Below are 26,310 nucleotides of genomic sequence, written 5' to 3'. Positions count from 1 at the left end.
AGTGCCCGCAGCTTCAACTAGGTACCTGAGCCTCTCTTACAGGCTGCCCAGCCCCTTCCAGTCTTTCTACAAGCCTTCATGACCCACTCAGAAACCTAGCCTAGCATCATCCAACCAGTTTCCTGGTGGTTGAGAAAGATGCTTCAGATCAGAGGTTCTGCAAAGGATTTTCTCCACAGAACACATATAGCACATTTCAGAGAGGCTTTGCTTTATTGTTACAGAAGAGAAGACTTCCGAGTGGGATTGAGTTTACCGGGAAATTTGGGGTCCAGCTTTGCCTCAGTGGATCAGCTGCTACTGCTGCAAAATCAATTTGCGAAATGTCTTGGATGTAAGTCATGATGAACTAGGAGTCTGGGACTCTCCAATACCCTCAGGTGCTGGTGGAGCAAAGGTAGGGATGTTGTGAGAACCCCAGCTCAAATGCTTGTGAGCAGCTTGATCCATGAAAGACTTAATTGGCAAGGAAGAAATGATGCTTCTGAAGAGAGTGCATAACACAGGGATAGAAAGTATACTGTGCCCAGGTTCAGTCTCCAGAATCTCCAGGTAAAGGAAGGTTAGGGATCTGGTGCCCTCCGCTTGTTGCTGGCCTTTGAGTCCTCTCATCCTTAGCCATTGGTCATGGTGACTAGGGCTGTTGGGAGTTGGAGCAGAACATCTGGGATGTTGCAGGTTCTGACCCCATCCACAAGCAAGAGAGGAATCCCAGCTGATTTCCCAGTGGTGAAGTGTCAAGTCAAGGGACACATGCAGACACAGACTAGTACTTGAAAGCAAGAAATGATTGTGTTTTTATTCAGGCAAGTAACAGTATAGGCTCAGAAGCAGACAAAGAGTTCAGAAAAGCCAATTCAGGAGGGCAGGAAGTTCCAAACTGGATGGAAGCACCAAAGATGTCCCAACAAGTTTCCCCACCCCTCCCACCAAACAATTAAAGACGTGGCATGGTGAGCTCACCTGCGAGACTCTCTCGCCTTGTGGGAGTATCATGATTGTAAGTAAGTTCTGCATTGGGGTGGGTGGTTCTGCTCCCATCTGCAAATGTAGCACCCAATTCTAGGCAACAAGATTGCACCTTTCTGCTCAGGCTCCTATTCAGTTGCTGCCTCTGCTTCCTGTTCAACCTCTTCTAGCTGATCAAACCCTCCCTACCCTTCACTGAGGTTCTTCTCTCCACAAGGAGGTTGGGGGAAGGACTCGGGGTCCCTGCTACCCCTTTCAAAGAGACTGTTGGGTTGGAAAGTGGAGAACCCCCTTCTCCAACCCATTCCAACATTCAGCCCCCCACTCTGTTTCTTCTTCCACAGTTCAAGCCTGCCGACTCACGCCTGATATTGACAGTCTACTGCGAGAACAGGATGCTGAACTAGAAGGGCCTTTAGTCTCATCCAGTAAATCCCCTCATGTTCTTAATGAAAAGATCTGATGTCCTGGATGACCTGTTCAGAAATGCTGGGTGTTGGAGTCCAACAACATCTGGAGAGCTACGTGTTCTCCTCACCCTTAGGCTAAAACAGGGTTCCCCAAACTTGTTTTTGGACTAAAACTCCCATCATCTCTAGCTAGCATGAACAGTGGTCAGGGATGATGGGGACTGTAGTCCAAAAACAACTGGAGACTCAAGTTTTGTAAACCCTGGTTTAAAGGTGCATGATGCCACAATTTTGCTAAAGCGAAGCAGATCTAGAGCTGCAGATCACCAAATAAAGGCTAGCCGATGCCAAGCTGGTGTTTGTAAAGGACACTGTAGTATTCTGCTTCAAAACTATTGCTGTCTGCATACTGGAAGTCACGTTGACTGATTCAGACCTGGCTTTTGTCTCAGAACAAGCACCACAGGTATGGCAGATTTGCCTTCCAGGAGGAACTTCATGTATCCCGCATGAGCATGTTGATCTCCTTATTGCTTCTCCCTTTCCTTTTTCTGCAACTGTTCCTCTGACCTTTACCCACCCTGTGTTGGAATTTCCAACAGCCACAGTCAGCAGAGGAGTAGAAGCAGCTTACACGACAATAAAGACTGAAATGTGATAACTCCAGGGGCCAGAAAACCAGAACCAGCAGTGCAAACTCCAGGTAAGCCTGTCTGGCAGCATTCTGCCACCAGCCCGTTCTTCGGCCATAGAATGGACTGTGCTTTGGTATGCGATCAAAGGGAAGTACAGTTCTGTGATAAACAGCAGCTCTCTTTGGGAAAAGTACACATAACTTCACTGTTAAAAAGCAGCACTACTAAGCCTAGTGATTCTCTGGCAGGAAGTAACCATTTGTCCCTGCCTCACATTAAGACGAATGGCAATCTAATCCTAAATGTTTGCGCTCCTTGCCTACTTGCAACGCTGAAGAAAAACACTCCAGACTGATTCCAGCTAGAAAGTCCAGGCGTTACTGGGACACACATTAGAATGTGACACCATACAGGTTCGATTGGGCACTGACGCATTCTTGTTCTATTATGCCAACATAGCATTAGATCGTGAACTTCGTTAAGAACTAAGCTGGCAGAGAAGTGGCATGACCATTGAGGACTTATAACAAAATCCAGTTATGCAGAATGACAACCACATACTTGGCTGCTTAGTCAAATACCACACCACCTTGTTTAAGCTGCGGGAAAAATGCAGTATAGCTGTTTTTACTCAGCAATGAAGAGAAACAGCTTGTGTTGTTGATCAAGTGATCAGATATTGTGAAGGTGGGATACTGAGAAGCAAACATCCACGTGCACACAACAATGGGAAGTTTGTTTGTATGTATGTGTATGTTATTAAAAAGGGCACATTTCCCCATTATTTTCCAGCAGTAGACAGAGGGTCTAAAGCAACCTCATCTTAGATAAGTCCCCAGTAATAAGAGCTGCTTAGGTTTTCATGCAGTAAATCAGGGCTGCCTTACAGACTTGCTATTTCATTTGTAAGTTACCAATTTAGCTGTTAAATCTGCAGGTTACTTTTCTGGTGTGGGCAGTGTTGGGTGCTGAAATAACATTAAAATTATATTCAAAGTCAGGTCCTGTTGCTTGAGAATCCCACTGTGGAAGGATGCTATCATTTTCATCACAAGAATGCGAAGCCGCAGATGTTTTGTTGGGATTAACTAGCCAGTTTTGTCCTTGAAGGTTTCCCTCCAGCATAAACTTTTATTTGTTCTCATTTTTCAGCTTTTGAACACAAAACCAATATACTTGGATCACATGTGAAAGAAAGCTCCATTTGTCCTAAACATTTCTGTCTTTCTTATCTTTTAACTCCACTTTATTATTAAAGATTTGAAGAATAAAATATACATGAAACAGGGCAGGTGGTATGTTCTTGGAGCTTACATGTGGATGGGGGGGAGAGAGAGGAAGTTTTCATCTTAGAACATTCTGTACAAGGAACAAAATATCACAAAAAAGGAGCAAAACTTGATGTATGTAGAACAAAGTATCAGAATGGACCAGTTCAAAAATATTCCTTGTAAAACCAGTTTTGCCCTCATGTCACGTTAGTAAGCTTAACCTTCTAGTGAACTCCATGAACAACATATTTAATTCAAGAGGAGAAGAAAATGTTAAATTCTTCCACTGCCAGGTTCCGCTGCTTTAAAAATAAAGCTCTCCAAAGCAAAAGTGACAACAAATATTCCATGGGCTGGTTGAGGTAAGAAACACGGGAAAAGGTGTGAATATCAGTGATCAGTTGAAATAGGTAGCTATGAAAACAGCGTCACACATGTAGTTTACTGATCACCACAGCAAAGCAGGCTAACCCAATTCAATTTTTATAGCGAAAGGGTGATATCCGACTAGCTCGACTAGTTCATGGATAAAGTTGTTTGCTGTATAACATGTGAGGAGATCAATGGTCCATTAAAATAGTTCAAAACATTACAAAAGAAAGAAGATCTGACACACAAAGCAGAGGAAATTATAATACTTGATGGAGCCTTACATCTTGAAACCTACTTGTTCCAGACAACTGGCTTCAGATCAGTTGATGCATTTGGAGCCATTTCTTCCTCTTTTGCTCTTTCTGGGAGTAGCATACCCATCCAATGATGTTTTAATGTACCCAAAGTTTTGGAATACAGAGCAAATTAAAAGGCAACTACCCGTTTTTCATCTTGCAGGTATTAGACCTGCTGTGTTTGAAATGGGGGTGGGGGTGGGGAGCATTGTGGTGAAGAGGAGAGATCAGAACTTCCATAGAAAGAAATATATTACATAGACATCACATTTTAAAGAAAAGAAAGTGTCAACTCCAAGGAGGACAGGTTGGTAGGATACTGCTTCTTTAATACTCGATTCTGCTCCAGTAGAACATGGTACAAAGAAGGACCCAAGTCTGCAAGGGAAAAAGAAAACAACAACTCAGGAAGGACCACACCTTGTGCCATTGCAACAGCTTACTTACGCAGCTTGCCCAGATTTCCCACCCTAAAACTCTACCAGCCAGAGGGACAGCCTGAAGTCAGTCTGCACAAACAACATAATTATGTGGAATGGAAGTAACTCTGGGCTGCATCTACTATATTTGACCCTGAGGCCCAGTTTCTGTGGGATGTTTGACCACAATGGAGAAATACAGATGAAAACCAATGCACTGGAATTAAAAAGAAGGAGACCTATATGCTGAAAAGCAGCAGCAACAAGAAGTTTTCATAGGAGGCCCACCAAGACTCCTCGGCTATTTATTTTTTACAATTCTGTTCATCTTCTGATAATGTTAACATTTTAGCACTGTTTCCATCCAAAGCAGAAAAATTATCTGTCCCATGTTGCAGCATAGCTACAATCTATTTTCAGAACATTCAAGACATTTCCCATTGGATAAGACAAAAAGGAGGGAACAAAAGTTTGGAAGTGGAGTGGAAATCAGGTTGAGGTGCTTTCCCACTGACCCATTCCTTTTAGAGCTGGGGGGGGGGGGGAGAAGATATTGTGCCAGAAGGATACTTCTTTCTTGATGCCTTCTACCACACAGACACCCTGGCCCAATTCCTGCTAGATTCCTATCCTACAATATTTGAGAGACAGACAGACAGACAGACAGACAGACAGACACTATTCCAGTTGCCTGAAGCTATTAATTAATTTGCGGGTCCATATTCCTGCTCAGCCCTGATCTCTCCACCCCCAATCCCACATTGGTCAATTCACGATTTTATTTCTCTGTGCTTATCATTTAGGGTGGGGTGGGGAACCTGTGGTCCTTGCACCAAACGTGGCCCACCAAGGGGTTCATCAGACCACACCCATCTGACCACTTAAGTGATGTCAGGTGACTGACAAGTGGGCACCCATGATCTGATAGGATCTAATAAAGATCTGACCAAAAAAGGTTCTTCATCCCTGATTTAGGTGATTTGTATACCCCATGGGTGGTGCAAATATTTGTTAAGCTATAGTTTAATCTTATGAGAACTATCTTAACCACCCAAAGGGCTCACAAACTCCCACTTCCCCCTTTTTTATGGCTGCATTGATGAATCCTAAAGCTTCCACTTCTATTGTAGATCAACCAAGTCTTGCCATGTCATCTGAATACAACAAACGGGGGTTAAACTACGGTTTGCTTTTTAAAAAAACCCCAACTTCAAACCATTATTGTTAACAAAACATAGTTGAGTTGAACTACAGTTTAGGGTTTGAGTGAACAGCTACTCGAAATTGGTAGCAGAAACTTCCAGTCTCTTCCTTTCAGCTGTGCTGGATGCAAAGAGAAGAAGGGGCTGGCACACAACCCAAAGTTTGCAGTGGCTCCTCCATGTTTTTGTATTACGTGCGGACCAATCTGTGCTGTCCACATGCCTGTGATTAGGCAATAACCTGTCTCCCGGGTTTATTCATAGTCATTTTACTGTCTCCCTAGAGGTCATTTCACATTTACACTGCTGCTGGTTACACCAGTTTAGGCACTATGTAAACATAGGTTGGTATTGCAAGTGTCCTGCAAGGATAGTCCAAACAAACTGGGTACTCGAAACAAGTTTTCCCGGATGCAAAAGGCTTATTTGACCTTAGCTGGCTCAAAAAGCTTAGTACTGATCAACCCATAGGCATGGTTCCAAAATAGGAAGAAATTTTTAAGAGTTCTTCCAGCAACGTTTTTCAGGTAATCAAGCCATATTATTTATCTATGATTCGTTGATAACCAAGTGGCATTGGCTATACAGCACTAGTGTACAGAATAATATGAAGGAAGAGACAGGTCTCTGCCTCAAGTAGCTTACAATCAAGTTCTAAAATGGCAGGAGGGTGGAAGGGCAGCAAGAGTAACAAGGGATGAACTAGTTTCAAAGGGGAATGAGTAATAAGGAGTTAACATGCCTCCTCTTAGCTGTTGTGTCTGTGCAGGGACCTACTGTGCTTTGTGGTGTGTGTTTGTGGTGTGTGTTTGTGTCATTCAAGGTAAAAATCCTGCCAACTGATTTCTACCAATAGAGAAAACTAGGAGCTATAATTCTAGAACCACTGTGTATCATCATCTTCATAAACTGCTACACTGAACATATTACAAAAGTCATCAGGTTCTGACACCATCAGAAGTCAGTATTAGTTCAAATATGTCATTCATGGCAGTTAAAGCTTTCTTAGGGAAATGAAGTGAATGTATGATTGAAAACATGGAAGCAAAGGCAAAAGCTCAATTAGCAAAAAAACCCCAACAACTTAATTTTTGTCATTTCAATAAAGAAAACTGTGGATTTTAATAAGTCCAAATGTCTAGGAACTTTATTCTTAGAAGCCAGTGGGTGGGGGAGAGGAAGATGATGGTGATTGAGATTTGTGCATCCTTCACCCCACAGTCCCAGGGCAGGCTAAAACAATTAAGATATCACATTTTAAAAATTGAAAACTCAGGCATAGCACCTGAATATGTACCATTCTGAACTGAGAGAGTCCCCAACAGATACAGAACCAGTTTCATGCTTTTTCTAAATAAGAGGTATCTTACCCAACATGTAAGACATTACAATTAGATACTCACAGTCCAGCACAGAATGGCGAAACCAAACCAGGCAACACCCCAAGCATGTCTGTCCATTGGGCCAGAGATGATTGGATAGCAGCCCTAAGTAATAAGAACAAACCAACAAGAGAATCAGTTTCAGGCAACCAAGGCATCATTCCAGACATCACAGGCTTTAGCTTAGAGTTGGTGAGCTTGTCTAGAAACTCTACAGCCTCAGGTTAGCTCACTGTTTCCAGTATTAAGCCTTGGAATGAGGACTGCAGCAGTTAACCTGAAGTCCAAACATGCTTTCAGGGCCCACTTTGTAAAACATGAAAACAAACTTATTAGCACTCACACATAGCTTTGCTGCTATGTCTCCCAGCTTCTGTACACACTGCACATGAGAGTGCATGAGCCACAAATAACAACAACATCAACAATAATAATTTATTACTTATACCCCGCCCATCTGGCTGGGTTTCCCCCTGGACACAGAATTGACCTGCACCTCCATGGACAGCTGTGAGTCCAAAATGACTCCCAGGCTACGCACCTGCTCCTTCAGGAGCACAGCTGCCCCATTGAGGACCAGGGAGTCCCCCACACCCGCCTGCCCCCTGTCCCCCCAAAAAACGTAGTTCTGTCTTGTCAGAATTCAACCTCAATCCATTAGCTGCCATCCATCCTCCAACTGCCTCCAGGCAGTCACATAGAACCTTCACTGCCTGGTTCCAATTTAAAAGAGAGGTAGAGCTGGGTATCATCTGCATCCTATTCCCCTGCCCCTGTGCTTTCTATTACCCCACCCCAAATAGAGCTGCAGGGCTTCAGCCTTTTATAACACTTTTGGTTTTCAGCACTTCACCAACATTCTGGGAAGTAAATAATTGAGATAAGCATTTCAATCACCCCAAAAAGTAAGACAAAGAAGGTATTCTTACGTCTTTATGGTAATAGCCATCCATCCCCAGTTTGCAGGCATCCACGTTGATTGATTTTCCTAGAAGATCCATTACGCAGCACTGGCGTGGCCAAGGAAAATCTGCATCTTGGTTCCTTTTTCTGAATACAGAGCTATATGTTTGCCAGTCTGATGGGCCAACCACACCGCAGCACTTATTCTGGGTTTAAGAAGGAGAGAGAAAGTTGCTCATTAGGGTTAAGGCAATTAAGCACCTCGTGCGACATTCAAAAACTAGAGAGAACTTTGCTGAGAAGGAAAGGAATGTAAAATAATGTAGGATAGGCTGATATTCAGTTAGGGACCCCATGCTCTACAAATAGTGAAACTACTAGAATATTACTGGAATCTTCAGCTGTGGTCTCCTGCCCTCCCAAGTGAGGCCTGCCTGGCTCCAACACAGACATACCTCTGAGCAGCAGCTTAAGACTTTCTCCTTCCCTTTGGGTATTTCATGGAATTTCATCCAGCTGATACAAAGCTTTATGTTAGTGCTGCACTAGGCTGCTGAAAAGTCCCAGAACATTCCCCTTACCCAGGTGGAAGCTGGTGTTTTATGTTTCATCTATTAGGTTGTTGAAATTTTCCTTCCCACCTCCACCATGGTTGTTGTTTTTAACGATTTTAAAACGTAATTGTAACTGAGCAATCCAGCCCCCCATGGCACGGGGTAGGGTGGTGGGTGGAGCTGATGTTTACAGATATGTCCCTCTAATCAGCTTTCCCAGCTACCCTGGCTACCAAGAGTGTGGGCAAGACTTCTGCTGGTGGAATGCCTTGAAATGGGGTGTTTCAGAGGCAGGAACTGGGAAGGGCTGAGCCACACTGAGATCCTGACTTGGCTACAGTGCCATTGAGTAAAATCTTTTGACCATATGGCTGCACCAGCTCTAAATTGATGTAGTGAGCCTTAACTTTCTTACCTGGCAACAGTGCCACCTTCATAAAGTCCTGGCATGAAGGTGGGGGGTGGATTGCAGCCTTTGTCACCTAAAGACTGTCCTATGTTATATGATTTATTAATATATTATTATTATATTATATTATATTATATTATATTATATTATATTATATTCTTATATAAATTATAAGAACATAGTGTGAATACCACATCAATGGGCTATGTTTATTACAGCTTGCTCTGACTAGTAAATCCTGTAAATTCACCTGTAGATATCAAATATTTTTGATATTTCTAGGCCACCTTTCCAGGGCACAGATGCCATCCTAAGATGGCTTACCTAAAACATAACGGAATCACATAGTTGCAAACAAATGGAGCCTAACCATACATTGCATTCAAAAGCCTTCAGGTCTTGGATGAATCCTTTTCATAATTCTATTCGGCTGAGTGGGATTCGCATGGAAGGCATGCTTAAAATAAAACTGACCTATATTATTCCCAACTATTCAATCTGAATCAGGATAATTAAACCTGGATCAAGATAATTTCATTCATGCGTGGAAAGATGGTGCATCGTTCCAGGAGACATAGAGAGAGCAGTAAAATATCTCAAGGAGTTTTAAACAGAGTTGTCTACTCTAAGCCATTTATAGGCCAGTTCAAATCCAATACATGTATTATTATTATTATTATTATTATTATTATTATTATTATTATTATTAAATTATTGATTTTATATATCACCCTATACCTGGAGGGTATACTTGCAATAACATCCACCTGAGTTCAGCTGGGTTAATCATCCCAGGATTACAGTTTTAGCCAAGTGTAGCTACTACTGTGCTAAACAAAGTTATTATTGTTTTATACCACATGTTCATTGGCCCAGATTCATCTAAGTTGTTGGGCTAGCAGAAGCCAGCTTAACGTTTCCTGCTGGCACAATGGGACTTTGCTTCCCACAACTGCTTGGGAGGGTCAAGAGAACCCCAATAGCAGCATGCAAAGGAAGGAGAGGGGAGATTGTTCTGTCTGGTAAGCAGAAATTACTGTGATGGTGGAAGTCTCACCTTAGCACGACTATGAATTCCACCCATTATTTTTATATCTGAAGAAAATCTGAATGTGTATCAGTACAGCTGGGCTGACATACGGAAGCTGGATAATATGAGTTTAAGAAGTGTTGAAATGTGGTGCTTCTAATACTGGACAGTAGCAAGATGTGGAAAGTCATTGTTAATACACTGACCACTCTCAAAAACATAACCCTTCGCCTTCCCCAAAGGAAGTGTGCACAGCAACATAAAAGAATAAACAAATACACTTAAGAATCCAACAGAAGCCTTAGAAGGGATTTAGCAGCATTTCACTATTAATATTCATACAAAACGTAGGAACCGTCCAGCAAAAACTTGTTTGCTCACAGGACAGAGGAAAGATGTACCTACAGAAGCACCAGACTAGAGAGTCTGACAACATTTAGAGCTGTATTCTTAAGGCTGGAGTGAAGATTTACAAAAATGCACCCCTCATCATTACCTGCAACATGAGCCGATCCCACGTCCTGGTGATACCTTCACTCTTCCATTTGTCGTCATTGTTGATGGGGTCTGGATTCTGGTATTTCTCCAGCATTTGCTTCAAAAAGAGATTGGGGGTGAGCTGCATGACAATGAGAGAGGGGTGTATGAATGTCAGCCAGATTTCTTTTGGGAGAAAGAAAGACTCTCAATAGGACAGAAGCCTCCATCCCAGTAATAACCAACGGAGGCTACATTCCTGGTGGAACGCCCTCCCATCAGATGTCAAAGGAATAAACAACTATCTGGCGTTTAGAAGACATCTGAAGGCAGCCCTGTTTGGGGAAGTTTTTTAATGACTAATGTTTTAATGTATTTTTAATATCCTGTTGGAAACTGCCTATCATCATCATCATCATCATCATCATCCAGACATGGTATTTATTGTGTTTGTTTTACTAAGTACAATGGTACCACTTCTTGTCCCAATTTCTAACATTTCATTCACACTGCAGAACCTGTATACCACACCATGTCACATTAAATCTTATTCACACCAGTAGGTTACTACAGTGTGAAAGGAACATTAGAAATTGGGATTGCCACCTCCTTTCAGCAGCTGTTGAGGGGAGGGAATGATCCTGTAAGGCCTTGGCTGAATCCAGTCAACAGCTCTTTGCAAAACTCCCCTGATTTTCCAGGTTTACAGGCTTGCAATTTTTTAATTTTTTTTTAAAGAGGAAGAAGGAGAAGGAGAAGGAGAAGGAGAAGGAGAAGGAGGAAGAAACAACAGGGGAATGAGAACAAAACTTGCACTATCTTCCACTTGATTTCCAGAATGGCTTTTACGTGGTATGAAAGCTCAAATATAATGTGGGAATTAGTAGGAAAATGGAATAAACTGCTGTGTAAATGCAGAGATACCCTTGACCAGACTTTGACAGAGGATTACATCATGAGGAAAGTTCAAGGAAATAAATAATGAACAGTTTGCCATTCATTGCTGCCTAAACATTTGTTAGGAAATGGCCAAAATACTAAAATTAAGGATCTCCAAATTACTTGATAATCTAATAATTTATATAATCTAATAAAACCTAATAATACTTCTGAGGCCACAGGTGTGGGCAGGAAGCTCTCTTTTCCATTAAAAATGCTTGCAAGTCTCCCACATATTGATTGACTGATAATATTTCTATGCTGCTTTTCACTCAAATGAATCCCAAAGTGGCTTACAAACAATAAATAATATGATAGAACATAATAAAATATCATAAACATTGAATAAATTGTAGAGAAAAAACAACAAATCGTCAGTCATATATCTTCTTAGCCATCATGTTCATTCTGCTTAGAGCCTCATTCTTGTAGAGCCATATGCAACCCAGTCCCAAGCCATTTTAATTTTATTAAGGTAAAGGTAAAGGTACCCCTGCCCGTACGGGCCAGTCTTGACAGACTCTGGGGTTGTGCGCCCATCTCACTTAAGAGGCCAGGGGCCAGCGCTGTCCGGAGACACTTCCGGGTCACATGGCCAGCGTGACATCGCTGCTCTGGTGAGCCAGAGCTGCACACGGAAACGCCGTTTACCTTCCTGCTGGTAAGCAGTCCCTATTTATCTACTTGCACCCGGAGGTGCTTTCGAACTGCTAGGTTGGCAGGCGCTGGGACCGAGCAGCGGGAGCGCACCCCGCAGCAGGGATTCGAACCGCCGACCTTTCGATCAGCAAGTCCTAGGCGCTGAGGCTTTAACCCACAGCGCCACCTGTGTCCCTTTAATTTTATTAATTTATTGCTAAACCAACCAAGATTTGGGGTCAGTGTACAAAAAGACAGAAATAAATAAAACCCACCCATACTAAATACTTTTGTACATAACGCCTTCTTACAAACTGTAAATGGAGAGGAAACACAGCCATTAAAACAAGCACCGCCAAACTTGGCCCTCCAGATGTTTTGGGACTACAATTCCCATCATCCTTGACCACTGGTCCTGTTAGCTAGGGATGGTGGGAGTTGTAGTCCCAAAACATCTAGAGGGCTGGGTTTGGGGATGCCTGATTTAAAATGTCTGGGCAGATCAAAATGCCTTGTCCTCATGCCAAAAAGATTCTAATGCTGGTGCCAGTTCAACCTCTTTGCGCAAGTCCTTCCAAAGTTGGGTCCCCACTACAGAAAACGGCCTCCCCTTCCAACATTCATGATGTACTTTTGCTCAGGAAAGCACCATCAGAAGGGCCTCCGCCAAATATTTTATCCTTTTCACCTCAAGGATGAAATTGGGAAGATCTGAAAGAATGAGAAACCAATAGCACAGAGTACTTACAAAGTCTCGGTGCACAGCTGCTGTGATGCTGGAGGCAACTTCAAAGGCAAAGACTATCATCAGCAGGATGATATACTGAAAAAAAGCCCAAAACACAACAGCATGTCAACAAAGGATGCTATGTACATTTAGCGGTCAGGTTTAGATCCTTGAGATGAAAAGGAACACGTGATTATTGGAGTAGGTTGCTAAGCTTCTACTTTTTCCTTCTGAAAAGGTAGATTAAGAGCAGCCTGCCAGACCAGGCCAAAGACTCATGTAGTCCAGCATCCTTTTATCACAACAGCCAACCAAATGACTACAGGAACCCCCAAAGCAGAACTGGAGCAAAAGAACACCACCCATATCCCAGCATAATCCCCCCTGGCATTCAGTGGCATACTGCCTCCAAGAGTGGAGGCGCACATTATTTATTTACTTAAACAATTTATATACTGCTTAGCTACAACTGCTTCCAAGCAGTGTACAGAAAATACACTAGAGGAAAGGTAAAAATTAAAATACCTGCTAGAATAAATTAAAAAAAAAAAATGCCTTCAACAGGTGTTGGGAGGGACCCTGTTTGAGCTCAGCTGGAAGTAAGTTTCATAAAATTGGGCACCCCAATTCTGAGCACACGATTCCTGGTGCAAATGAGCCATGCCTCCAAGTCATAGGAGACCACCTACAGTGACTCCCACAAAGACCTCAGTGATCCTATAGCAGAAAGTTGTAGATCTTGATTCTATACTGCAAAGTAATTTCCACCTCATGCCCACTCTATCTTCAATAGGAAGATCTGTTTTGGGTATTAAAACAACAACAACAACAACAACAACAACAACAACACAGTTCCTCCTAAAGAAGGATGAATTCTTGGATTATAATAGCTACATCATCCCTTTAAAAAGAGATGTTTCCTTACACAAGTGGCCTTCAACTTGGGGTCCCCAGATATTGTCTGATGACAACTTCCATCATCATAAGTCAATTTAGCCATGGGCATGGATGACAGGTGTTGCAGGTAGACAGTATCTGGGGGCCAAGGCTGAAGAAAACTGCTTTACACTACACTAAGATTTCAGTCATAGTGAACTGGAACCTTTTTTCTCTCAGACTAGAAACTCATGGATACAATTCCTACGGTGACATCCTTTTTTCTAATCTTTTTTGCAGTTGTGCTTTGTGGAATGATAATGCAAAGTATCTACTCAGAATAATATGTCTCTCACTTTTTCTGCCGTATCTTTCACAATGATTGACAGCAAACTATGCACACATATCTATAATTGAATAAGTTTCTACTTCTTCTGTGCTAGAACTGCAACAGAATGGAAGACAAAACATTAAGTTTCATTTGTGCACAATGTCCCCGACACTCATGATTATTCCATTTTCTGAGACTCTGCACACATAGTAATAACTAAGTTGCCAAGGAAATACTCTCTCCAACACCCTTTTTACCGTTTAGGAAATTCCTTTGTGTGCAGAAAGTCAGAAATATACTGACCAACCTCTTAGAGAACGCTGAATACTCTTGGTGACTATCCAACTTACCACCAATAGCATTGTCCTATTTGACTTCACGACACCAACAATACCAAGGACTGCCATACAAAAGAAAGAGAAGCCAGTGAAGATCCCAATCCAGGCAGCACCATAGATGTCGTCATTGTCGGTAGCTTCCAGCAATGGATAAAGTGTTGGCTGATCTGACACGAAGAATATACACTCTGCCATGAGTGCAAGGCCACAACACTGAGAAGACACAACCAAACAGACATGTGACTGTCAACCCAAGGGTGTGTGCTTGACCTGAGGACAAAAACTTGAGCCCATATTGAATACACAATTCAAAAGTTTGGCTCACTCACCTACTACTAAGGGCACCCCACATCATCCAATGCTCGTACACGTTTGTGATTGCAAGAACCACACATTGCTATCTACACTTCTGCCACATGACCTGTCACAGCTAATTCTCCATCTTCAGATTTATTTGCAAAGAAGCTAGGCAATAGTTAACATGGCAATAGTTTTCTTGCATTGTCCATTGCTTGTGTTTGAGTTAAATGCTGCTTGATGCCTCCTGTGCCAGCACCGCCCCCCCACCTGACATATACCAGATTTTGCTGACCTCTATCCTACACAAACACCTTGCTATTCTTTTCCTTTTACTTCTTTGAAGAATGAAATGGGAGATGTGCCTTCAAGGTTTTTTCGACAACCCTTCTTGCCTTGCCAACAAAAATATATTTATGCATTAAATATATATATATATATATAAACAAGGTTGCTTTTTTTAAAAAAAAAACACCACAACACACAAAATTGCATTTACAATCCTCAGAGGAGGGAATACAGTGGTACTTCAAATGTGACAAGACTATTGGGGATCAAAAATGTGGATCTATATTTTCATCTGTCTTTGCAGCCATAATCGTGATACCTTCTACTACGCATATGTATTGATGGGATAATTTCAAGAGACATACATATCACTGGAAAAGTGCTTCCCTCTAGAAGTACATTTAATTAATCTATGAGGGACTGCATCCATGAAGTAGCCAACCCCCACACTATACAATTCAAGTCCACTTACCCCCATGACGACATTCCCCATGATGAGCAAGCCTTGGAAACATCGTGCACCAGTGTCACCTTTTGCCATTTTCAGTTTGCTGTGCAACCTAGAAGCAAATTACAGATTTATCAGCACTGCAGGTTCTCCCAAAAGCTTTCTGCCTGCCCTCCCACCTCTGCCCTTGAAAGCAAGAACAAGCACGCGCAAACTACGATGATATATTGAGAAAGAAGCCTCGGAAATTACATCAGAACAAACTATCCACATAACTTTTTATTTGGTGTACCTGTAAGCAGGTTTGTACATTCTTTCAATACCTACCCATGGAAAATGGAAAGTTTCATCACAGATATATATGATGTATGCATACATTTCTGGAATTTAAAAGGTAACTCAGAGATCATTTGAGAACTGATAAAAAAAGTAGAAGACAGAGCAAACAGAGGCCATATCTTTTATTGGACCAAAGGCTGTTCAAAGTTATCTAGAAGGGCAAGCAGAGGAAACGGAGCACACATGAATCTGATCGCAGTGTAAACCAGGGATGGGAAATGAGAGGGCTTCCATATTATTAAAAACCATTGGACATGCTGGTTGGGACTGATGGGAATTGGAGCCCAAGAACACCTGGAGAGCCATAGCTTCCCCATCCCTGGTATAAACCATACCTAGGAAAAGAAAGTTTCATGAATCCCACAGGTGTCCTCAATTATCCAAATGGCCAGGCACAGAAGGAAGAGAATAGACAAAATGCATCTGGCTATACCTGATGCTGCAGTCACCAAGCTGCCCTTTGAGGAGAACTGTTCAGTGGGGTCAGGGGCCGATCAACTAGGAAACTAATGAAGTTTAAGCTTCTGGTCCTAATCCCAGATGGCCCCCTTTAGTCCACATTGCTTAAAAATGTTGGGTCTAGTACAACCAATTTGAGCTGCACAACTCAAATTGATTGTTTTTTTGTGTGTGTATTCCCAAAGTTTGAGAGTAAGCAGCACAGATGTTGTAAATGTGTAGTGATCTATAAATGCAGGTTCAGACTGATTATATTTCTTGCAATACCACATTTGGAAGATTACACACACACAAATACACAGGATACACAAATACACAAAATGTTGCAGTGAGGAATAGCCTTGTTCAGTGTTCTAGTCAGTGGGCCATGCCCTCCATTGGGACACTCCATTCCATTGCCCTTTCCATCTGGTTTGCCATCTCCTCCACCCTGGTCGGCATTCTGTAGCCACCAAACAAGCCCATGTGTGTGGCTTTAGGCTTGTTTCCTAAATATCTTTTTTGTACTTCTTCAAAACTTGGAGTTTCCCCAAGCCTGCCGGTACCCCACAACTGCCCTGAGACCCCCAGGTATAGGGAGGTATATAAAGTCAATAAATAAATAATAAATAATAAATGGTGGAATTTTGACTAAATAAGCATTGGTACTCATACCCAAACATCATAAACAAGAGGACCGATGCAGCCCTGCTTGAATTTACAGTCACCTTCTAAAAAATAAAAATAAAATACAATGCTTGTACATCTTCCCACTTCTGTGAAGTCTAAAGCTGCATCATGCGTGAAGTGTTTTCATAAACTTGTCACACCCGTTTCCAGTCTAGGAGGCACCTTCTACCTTGGGCTATGGGTTCTGCTGCATAGCTGAAAATGTCATTGCCCATTTCACGCAGATTGCCTGCAGCGAGTCTGACCCAACCTTCCCAGGGAGAAAGTCACACCCATGTGAGACACTAAAACTATGCCTCAGCATCCGTGACAAAAGAGGCACGGGAAGATAATGTGAAGAGCCAGTTGTAGCTGGAACATGAGAGACCAGGAGAGTCACATTCCAGTTGCATTTTTGAAAGTTCTGAGATTTCGACTGGGCACCCCAGGAATTCTTAACGGAATTCAAATACCCTCAACACAAAACTCTGAGATGCTACAGACAGGGGCAAGACAAGCTCCTCCTTCATGTTCCGGACAGCTGGATCCCACAGTCCTTCGTGTATAGGGTTTAAACATCTGCAGTGGCGAACCTGGCACACTCGTGTCAATTCCCTTTCAGATCAGGGTTATAAGTCATGTTGTGAGCCTGCAGGATACAGCAGTCTGCCTGCCTTAGAAGTTCACCCTTCCATGCATGGAGGGTTTGTGAGGTTGGTCACAGTGATGCAGCAAGCACAACACACCCTTGTACAATGGGAAATGCATGGGTTTAAACATCTGAATAGGGCTTACATCCTTCAGCCATGGGCAGGAATGATGTGTCATCATGCTAGTCACCTTTTTCATGGACGGAAGTTCTGCACCTTTAATAACTGAACCACAGGCTGAAATCAATAGCTGAAGCCATTCCAGTACACACAATTATGGGGGGCCTGTCAAATTTCTGCTGATCCTGTTGGATATAGATCCTCTTTTCCATTAAATCAAACCAACAGCCCTAATGCCACTTCTGGCAACTCCCACTGTGGTCTCAATCACCCGATCTACTAAAATGGCAGGGATACTGTGAATGAAGTATGTTGCAGGGTATATCTAAGAGGCTCAGTGGTCCATTGGCCAGCTGGAGACCCAAGTTTGGGAAACCCTGCAGTAGGGTTAATGCCAACGGAGACACTGAAGAACAAGATGGGGAGTGCAAGAAAAGTGGTATTGGTGTAAGAGCATCCAAGCCAGTCTTTGACAAGGTGTAGAAGACATTTGGGGAAGGCTGTTTCATCACTACCAATTCAGTTCTCACTTTTAATGAAGAAGAGTAGGCATGCCCTAAAAAGGTTGCTGCACAGGTAGGGAAGGGAAAATCTGTCCATTTCCATTTCTCTTGGTTTCTCAAGTTTCCAGTCTTGAGTTCAGCTCTCCACATTTCCACATCACTTTGTAATCTTTTTATTAAAAAAAAGGTTATCATGAAAGTTCACCAGCATTTTAATACAATTTCCCCCCAATTGTCACATTTTACATAACTGTGTCTAATGCACATCTTTGCACTAATATGATGTTTTGTGTACAATTTTCACTATTGCAAACTTATTTATGCATGTATTACTCAACTATATGCATTTCTATACACAATATTTGGCTATAAAACTCAATTGCACAATTTGCAGATGTGCAGATTTTGAAAGAAGGCTCTGTTTGGGTTCACAGATTGTTTTGGAAAGTTTGGATTTGGTAGATTTGCCTTTAAATGAGAAGTGAATTGCATTTGTCCCCATTTCTCTACCTATAGGTAGAGTATCACATTACACCTACCCCCCACCGCCAAACAGAGAAAATTCATCACATGAAAAGAGGGTAGAAGAGGACTGAGATTTGCACAAATTTTTCACATGCTATTTTACAGGTGTGAATTTAGAAATAATTGCTATGATTTGAATATTCCGATTATATTCAGAGTTTTCTGACCACATTAACTATTTTCTGGCCACAAGGCAGTCAGAAGCTTTGGTTCCATTTAGGATGAAGAGCAGCTTGATGTATTGTCCAAGCCCACATAAACTGGTTAATCTTAACCATGATTAGTGAAAACAAGCCAACTTCAAACCACAGTTCAGGAGCCAGCTTGTTTTCACAAACCATAGTTAAGATTAACCATAGTTCAAAGTTATTTCAACACAGCAATGGTTTAAAGTTAAAAGTTAATTCAACATTGTGGTGAATCTAAAGCAGAAGTGGAAGTTTCCAGTATCCTCACTATGATACTAAAGGAAGAGAGCGTAGGGAAGAGAGACAAACCTGAGGCTCTTTCTTGAAATGCTAAACCATGCTTTACCATTATGTATGAATGCTTTCATTACATGGTGGCTAACATAGGTTTCACTCCAAATCCACAAATGTATAGACAGACAAAAGGCCTACTGAATAACACAGTTACTGCCAAGTAGTAGTAATACATGGGATTGTAATCTTTAATTTTAAAATGTTTAACTTCCTACTCTTCCCTAAGCAAGTGAAATCTGCACTGCCTCCACTACCCTTAAAATTATTGAGATCAGATAATAGTTTCCTTCGTGCCACAGAGGCCGGAATGCCCCTGCTTAGACCAGTTCCTCAGCCTGTTGAACAGGCTTCTTTATCTTTCTCTCAGAACTAATATCATGTTAGTTTATGCATTTATTGTCCTCAAACACACACACACACACACACACACAGGAAGCTTGCTCTCAGAACCGGAGTTCTGATTTGCTCTCAGCTATTTGCCCAGGTCTAGTCCAGATAATGAAATGAAGCCATGCACGTATTAAGGAAGCAGCTGGTATGAAATAAAAAGTAGAATGTAAAAGTACAACAGGATGCCATGATGAAGAAAAGGGTAGCCAAAGCCCAGGTGTCACCTACACAGCACCCATGGGCACCAAATGTACCTGTCATATGAAAGGTCACATCCCCTTGAAAATCCACAAAGCACGAAAGACAGCTCTCTCTCTCTGCTCAGTAGCTCTTTGGATTGATCAGTCTCTCTTACATGCCTCCATGGCAACCATTTTGTGACTGGCGCCAACAGAAATTACTGAAAATCGCAAAGGAGTCCACTGGCCCAGGAAGGTTGACATCCCCTGCCACAGTCCAGATGTTTTGGATTACAATTCACATCATCATGGGTCATGGTCAGAGATCATGAGAGAGGTAAGTCTGTCTGAAAGATTTAGAGGGCATCAGGTCTGGGAAGACTGACCTATTTCATTTTTGTATATTCTAAGAGGGACAGTTAGGTTTATTGGGCGTGTAGGTGTGTATAATGGGTGGAGACAGAGAATTCTATGGCATGATCTTGATGCACATTAAACCACATCTAGGGAAAAGCAGCATTAGGCGGCTTCCATACTGACAACTGTCCTGAATTGTTATGAGCAAGGTGGGAAATCGAACCCTCTTATGCTTGCCTGTGGATTCGTGGACTGCACAGTCTAAAATTCCTATGCAAACAAGTGGACCAGGTGGCAGCCTGGAGAATGGAGAAGTTTTTGATCCAGCAGTTTATAATTAAAAAAAAAAATGGTGTCTGGTATGTGCGCCACTTGTGGAAGTTCACAGAGCTATACTTGCTCATATTGGACTAGCAGGTGAGAGATGCATTGCCAGCCAAATAAAAGGCAAGTCCTCATTACTCATGCCTCTCCCTTTCTCAGGTCACCCTGTGTCATTCTCCATTAACAATTTAGAGACTGTAAGCTCCTATAGGAAGGGCTTTGTCTTTTGAGTGTCATGTCAGTCTAATTGCCATGTACAGCGATAGCACTAAAGGACAGTTCCAGGTTTATATTAGATCAGAAGAATGAATAGCTGCCATGGTATGTGTGGTCCAGACATCACTCCTTCATGAGAGATTATTATACGGTATCTACAGGAGTCCAAGATATTCCATCTGTCTCTGGAGACAATGGAGGAGTGAGCCTTTGGGAGTAAAATAAAATTGCTTGAAGGTTACAGTGCGGCTGTAGAGACTAATTTGGAAGAGACACGTTTTGTTGCATCTGGGGAAATTCTATGTGTTTTACACAAAGAGTTCATTCAAAAGAAATGTAGGTTTTTATTTTTATTTTTAAAGGCTTTTTTTCTACAGCCTTTCAGGTCCTGGAAATGTTTTTATATGCTCTTGTGCAAGTTTACTCAGAAGGAAGTCAATTACATTTAGTGGTGCTTTCTTCCCAGTATGTATGTATTGCTGCCTTAGAGATAATATTCAGCTATTGGTGTTCCTATACAGGTGTTTCATAGTCAGGGGCTGAATTTCACCTTTATCGATACTTTGCACTCTGTTTCAGATAGTCTGCCAAAGCTTTTGCCACAGGATTGTTGGTTCAAGAACAGCGCTTACTGAAGTTCTCCGTTTCACCTCACTGTTAACCAATTTTTAGGGCAGGACATTGGCACACCAGATAATACAATATGCCTACTGAGAGGAATTGAAGCATAAAAGAAAAGAAATAGAAAATTTTTCAAGATTGGCAAAGTGCTCTTCTACCCTGTGCACTCGCCCAAGACATGACGCATCCATGCCGTAACATGTCCTCAAGCCATTTCATAAGGACCACACCTCTGTTTCTTCAGTGAACCCTATTCAATTTTCTAACGATTTTTCATCTGATGGTAGAGAATGCTTTGCCCCAAGGCTCCATGACAAATCTATATCTAGGGAAAGGGGAGACACTTCACTTTTAATTATGGCATCATTGATCAGTTTCATAGTCATATTTAGCATTTCCACGTCGATTTGAATTTGTCATTGTGGACCTTTTATTACAAAAGCAGTAGGGATGTGGTAGTGAGAAAGTCAATCATTCAGATTATATATGCATCTTAATGCCCAAATAGGCTTCAAAGTATGGCTTTGTCAATTGTATCAACGGTGTAGGTATTCACTAAGACCTTATACACCAGCAGGGCTTCCCACCGCCAGCCAAAACTCGCTGGAACTCAGTTCCGGCACCTCTCAGGTGGGCGCCATTGCCATTCTAAGAGAACAAGGGTTCGTCACTCTAAGAGTTCATGGTAAATTCCAGTACCTCTTTTTCTAGAAAAGTAGCACCAGCAATGGTTTTATTTATAAAAAAGTATTTATATATTGCTACATTGTGAAACACCAGGGCAGTGTGCATCATTAAAATGTTGTTGTTGTTTAGTTATTTAGTCATGTCCGACTCTTCATGACCCCATGGACCAGAGCATGCCAGGCACTCCTGTCTTCCACTGCCTCCCGCAGTTTGGTCAAACTCATGCTACACTGTCCAACCATCTTGTCCTCTGTCGTCCCCTTCTCCTTGTGCCCTCAATCTTTCCCAACATCAGGGTCTTTTCCAGGGAGTCTTCTTTTCTCAAAGTATTGGAGCCTCAGCTTCACGATCTGACCTTCCATTGAGCACTCTGGGCTGATTTCCTTAAGAATGGATAGGTTTGATCTTCTTGCAGTTCATGCGACTCTCAAGAGTCTTCTCCAGCACCATAATTCAAAAGCATCAATTCTTCAGTGATCAGCCTTCTTTATGGTCCAGCTCTCACTTCCATACATCACTACATACCATACTGCTAAAAGTAGTATCAAAATTATCAATTGTATCAATGGTGTAGGTATTCACTAAGACCTTATACACCAGCAGGGCTTCCCACCGCCAGCCAAAACTCGCTGGAACTCAATTCTGGCACCTCTCAGGTGGGCGCCATTGCCATTCTAAGAGAACAAGGGTTCTTCAGTCTGGCTCAACAGTATTGTAATGTTTTAAACAGCTGCAAAAAGGTTTTCAATAAATGCTAAAAGTGAGTATGGCTGCCGATTCCCTGCTGAAAGTGTGTTCCACAACATGCCTATCTTCTGGTCAAAGCTAGTTAGGTCTCTGTGGCATGGGGAACGACTAACAGCTCTCCTCCAGATGATCTCAGTGACTAAACTGGGAACTAAGGGTTCAAGCGGTCCTTAATGTATCCTGGACTCAAGTTGTTCATGACTTTGTATATCATCACAAGAGCCTTGAACGTGGCCCACTAGCCAACCTGACCCAGGACATTTTGCCGCTTCAGACAAAACACAAAATGCAGCCCCACTATGAGTTTCTCCTCCGCTGTTCCCCCATCCCCCATGCTGATGGTGCTGGTGGAATAAAGGTAAGTCGAGGAGGAGTGGGTGGTGGCAAGTGGGCACAGACATGCAGCGGTAGTATACTCTTCAGAGGCTGGATCTGCCACCTGAGCAACTGCCTCAGCTTGCCTCATGGGCAGGCAGATTCTACCTGTTAGCACAGAGGCAATCAGTGCAGACGTTTTAGCAGAGGTGTTGCCTGTGGTCAGCTACCTGTCCACATCAGCGGTCTAGCCACTGCATTCAGCACCAACTGGAGCTTCCATATTGAACCCAAGGGGCAGCACCACATACTGTACATTGCCGTAATCCAGTCCTGAGGTTACCAGTGCATGGGCTAAAGTGGTCAAATGGTCGTGATCCAGAAATGGCTGTAGCTGGTATGCCCAATGAAGCTGGTGAAAGGCATTCCTAGCCACATAGGTCTCTTGCACTTCCAATGACAAATACATATCCAAGAGTATCCCCAAGCTTTATTCCTACCCCACATCCAGAACAGGCAACTGGCCTGTCTTCCAGACACAGAAACCACCTACCCACAGAGCCTCCACCTTCCTAGGATTCAGACGCAGTTTATTGTCCTTCATTCAGTTAATCACGGCTTGCACAGCTTCAACTGATTTAGAGGTTACAGAGAAACAGAGCTGGCTGTCATCAGCACGCTGAGGTCCCCATACTCCAAAACTCCCAACGATTTCATAAATACGTTAAATATTTACTGGAGACAAAGTGGTGTCCCATGGAGCACCACAGGACAAGTGCCACAGGGTGAGGAGCACTCCCCCAGTGTCTCTATCTGGACTCAACTGCACAGGTAGGCGTGTAATACTGTGTCTCTGATAACTCATTTCACACAGCCCACCTAGGAGGAAACGGTGGTCAAAGACCTCTGATAGATCAACACAACTCCCCCTCTCCCTCTTTTGCTAAAGGTCATACATCAACGCAACCAAGGCTGATTCAGTCCTGAAACCAGGCCGAAATCCAGATTGAAGTGGGTCCAGAAATCAGAGTTCTCCAGGAACACAGGCAGTTGCTGCACCACTGCTTTCTTCCCAAAAGAAGTATGACCAGGTGTGGGTGATTTTGTACATTTTGGGTTGTCTCGCTTTCTCATTTTTTCCACAGTTAAGCTCAGTTCTTCACATTTCCACAGCAGTTTGTAATTTTAAAAAGTCATCATGAATATTCACTGGCATTTCCATACGAACTTCTCCTAATATACATATTTGCATGCAAGTTTGTCTACTATATACATTTTTTTACAGAGCAATATCCCACAGCAGAATGAATTTTCATATACTATCTTCACCAGCATAGGTAAAGGTAATTTTTGTGCATGCTTATTGGCTGAAGAACTGTGTGCAGAATTCAGAGGATTTGGAAAGGATAGCTGTGTTTCTGTTCTCACTCCCCACCCCCACCCCCAGAAAGTGCAAATTAGGTAGGCTGGTGTTTAAATGAGAGTAGAATCAAGTCTCTACCTCAACCCTACTGGAGACTGGCTGGTAGTCATTGCACAATGTTGGATCCTGGTTGCACTTTTTAAAGAGTAGGTACAGGCACTCCACTGCCTCCTTGAGGGTGGCTAGCACCAAAAATGCAAAAATGCGTTCACAACCTTGCCACCCTCTTCTGACCAGTTTCAATCAGCTAGGATGCTTGGGGTTTCAGAGGGCACTTGGCTGAATGCTTTCCTGTGGTTATCCTGTCCTCATCTACTGAAAATGATGTCCAAACACTGTGCCTGATGGTTTGGCAATTCTGTTTTGGGGAAGTGATTATACTACTTCTCCATTGTACTATAATTACATATTATCTCATTATATATATATATATATACACACACACCCCAACACAGCAACACACAGACACACAAATACACTCCAAACAAGATTTTGAGGTGCTTCAAAGACCATCAACACTGCCTTGAAAAGGGTGGGGTTTGCTTGATTTTAAGAGAGCACATCTGAATATTTGCAACGTAATTGGAAGAGTTAACAACACACCCTTAAATACAACCCTTTTAAGTAGGTGGAGTCATGGGGGTGGCATTCAGCTAAGTTTTGCACAGAGTAGACACACTGAAATGAAAGAACATGACTAAGTGAGATCCATTAATTTCAATGTTTCTACTCTTTGTAAAACACCCCCATGCTTTCGAACATCTTTTTTTAAAAAAACAACAACATAAAATTACAGCTATCCATCCACACAATGCTATTATATAAATAAGAACAGGCTTGCCAGACAAGCAGATTATATGGCAGAAATAACAGTGCTCAAACACATTTTAAAAAATAGGAATGAACCATCTGGGGTGGGATGTATGATCAGAGCAAAGCTGTGTCATAGCACAGTTTGCTAAGGTGCAATCTGACGCACACTTATTTGGAGCAAGCCCCATAATATTCAGGGGGGCTTCCAAAAAAAGATAATGAGTATCTGAAAAATTTACACTCTGGATTTCCCCTTATGATTCAGCAACACAGATATCACAAGCAAAACACGAGGCTCATCTTGAGACAACACAAATTCAACATACAGGTCAGAAGATTGCAATGAACCTAATTGAACAGCTCAAAGCTTCTCAATGCACTGAAGACTCCTTCCTGAAAGCTGTTTTGTTGGCTGCCTCCTTCAAAATACTACAAGGGAAAAACTGAAACAATCCTTACAAGAACTTTATGAAGAATCCACTAGGCAGAAAGCCAGTGTGTGTGTGTGTGTGTGTGTGTGTGTACCAATTTTTCATTAACTGAACTGAACCGGGAGAAACTCATCCTTTTTTATCTTGTGCTTGTTCACAGAAAATGAAGGGAAATGCAAATCCTTCACCTGTACTGCTCTCCTGCCTCTTAACAGTGCAATCCTAACCAACTCTACTCAGAAGTAAGTCCTATCAAATTCAGCAGTATTTTCTCCCAAGTAAGTGGTGTTATGATTGCAGCCTAACTTGGTATCAGCATTAAGCAGCGATACACAGAATGATATCATCATTATAGGAAACAGATGAAAAGTTCCAAACTCCCACCCAAAAACTGCTCAAATCCCATGAAATTCAAACTAGCCATGCAGAGAATTGCAACTTAGCATCAAACAGCAGCAAAGAGATGATGAATTGTTTTAATATAATAAGCAACAGGTCTGAACATCTATTGACTTAATAAATATTTTTAAAATAAAGGACCTTAGCATTCAAAGACATAAAAGGAATGTGATTCATAGACACAGAAAACTCACCTTGCACCCTCCTTATTCCACTGCTGGATCCCCAAACACACCTACAGTACTGAGGAAAATCCCCTCTCAATCAGTCTTTAAAAGAGCCCAAGGCAACAAAGTAAAATCGCCTATGATTGGTGGACGCACATATCACATGAGATTGTCCTTGATCTGGCTAGACCTGTTCTTCAATTGCAAGAGGACCCAAGATTCTCCGATTGTACTGGAATGTTGTGCACCAACCCATTCACCAAAGCTGGTGGTGTTTCTGTTATTTCATTCTGTCAAGCGTGA

General features: G+C 42.3%; 1 protein-coding gene across 2 annotated transcripts; it reads right to left on the bottom strand.

Moving 5' to 3' along the window:
- Positions 1–3,125: 3,125 nt before the first annotated feature.
- On the bottom strand, positions 3,126–26,310 carry UPK1B (uroplakin 1B). Of its 2 annotated transcripts, none has more exons than XM_081908058.1 (8): positions 26,035–26,310; positions 15,237–15,324; positions 14,192–14,392; positions 12,656–12,730; positions 10,349–10,471; positions 7,886–8,065; positions 6,978–7,061; positions 3,126–4,331 (listed from the first exon to the last, which is right to left on the bottom strand). In XM_081908058.1, exons 2-8 carry the CDS (start codon positions 15,303–15,305, stop codon positions 4,281–4,283), a joined length of 783 nt encoding a protein of 260 aa, XP_081764184.1. In that variant the 5' UTR covers positions 15,306–15,324; positions 26,035–26,310; the 3' UTR covers positions 3,126–4,280. The 2 variants fall into 2 exon arrangements, with proteins under 2 accessions (XP_081764184.1, XP_081764185.1); XM_081908059.1 differs by lacking the exon at positions 26,035–26,310 and adding an exon at positions 19,583–19,624.

The sequence above is a fragment of the Podarcis melisellensis genome (assembly GCF_964234715.1).
Source record: "Podarcis melisellensis genome assembly, chromosome: 4".
NCBI lineage: Eukaryota > Metazoa > Chordata > Lepidosauria > Squamata > Lacertidae > Podarcis > Podarcis melisellensis.
Note: the sequence above shows the minus strand (reverse complement) of the source record. Positions and strands in the feature narration are given on the sequence as shown.

Bases quoted from the DNA above. Each gene is read 5' to 3' on its own strand.
- UPK1B (XM_081908058.1), bottom strand. From the start codon at position 15,305: ATGGCAAAAGGTGACACTGGTGCACGATGTTTCCAAGGCTTGCTCATC. The intron at 14,393-15,236 runs GTAAGTGGACTT...GTGTCTTCTCAG, and splicing joins TGGGGAATGTCGTCATGGGG to TGTTGTGGCCTTGCACTCAT. The intron at 8,066-10,348 runs GTAATGATGAGG...TCTTAAACCCAG, and splicing joins GGGATCGGCTCATGTTGCAG to AATAAGTGCTGCGGTGTGGT.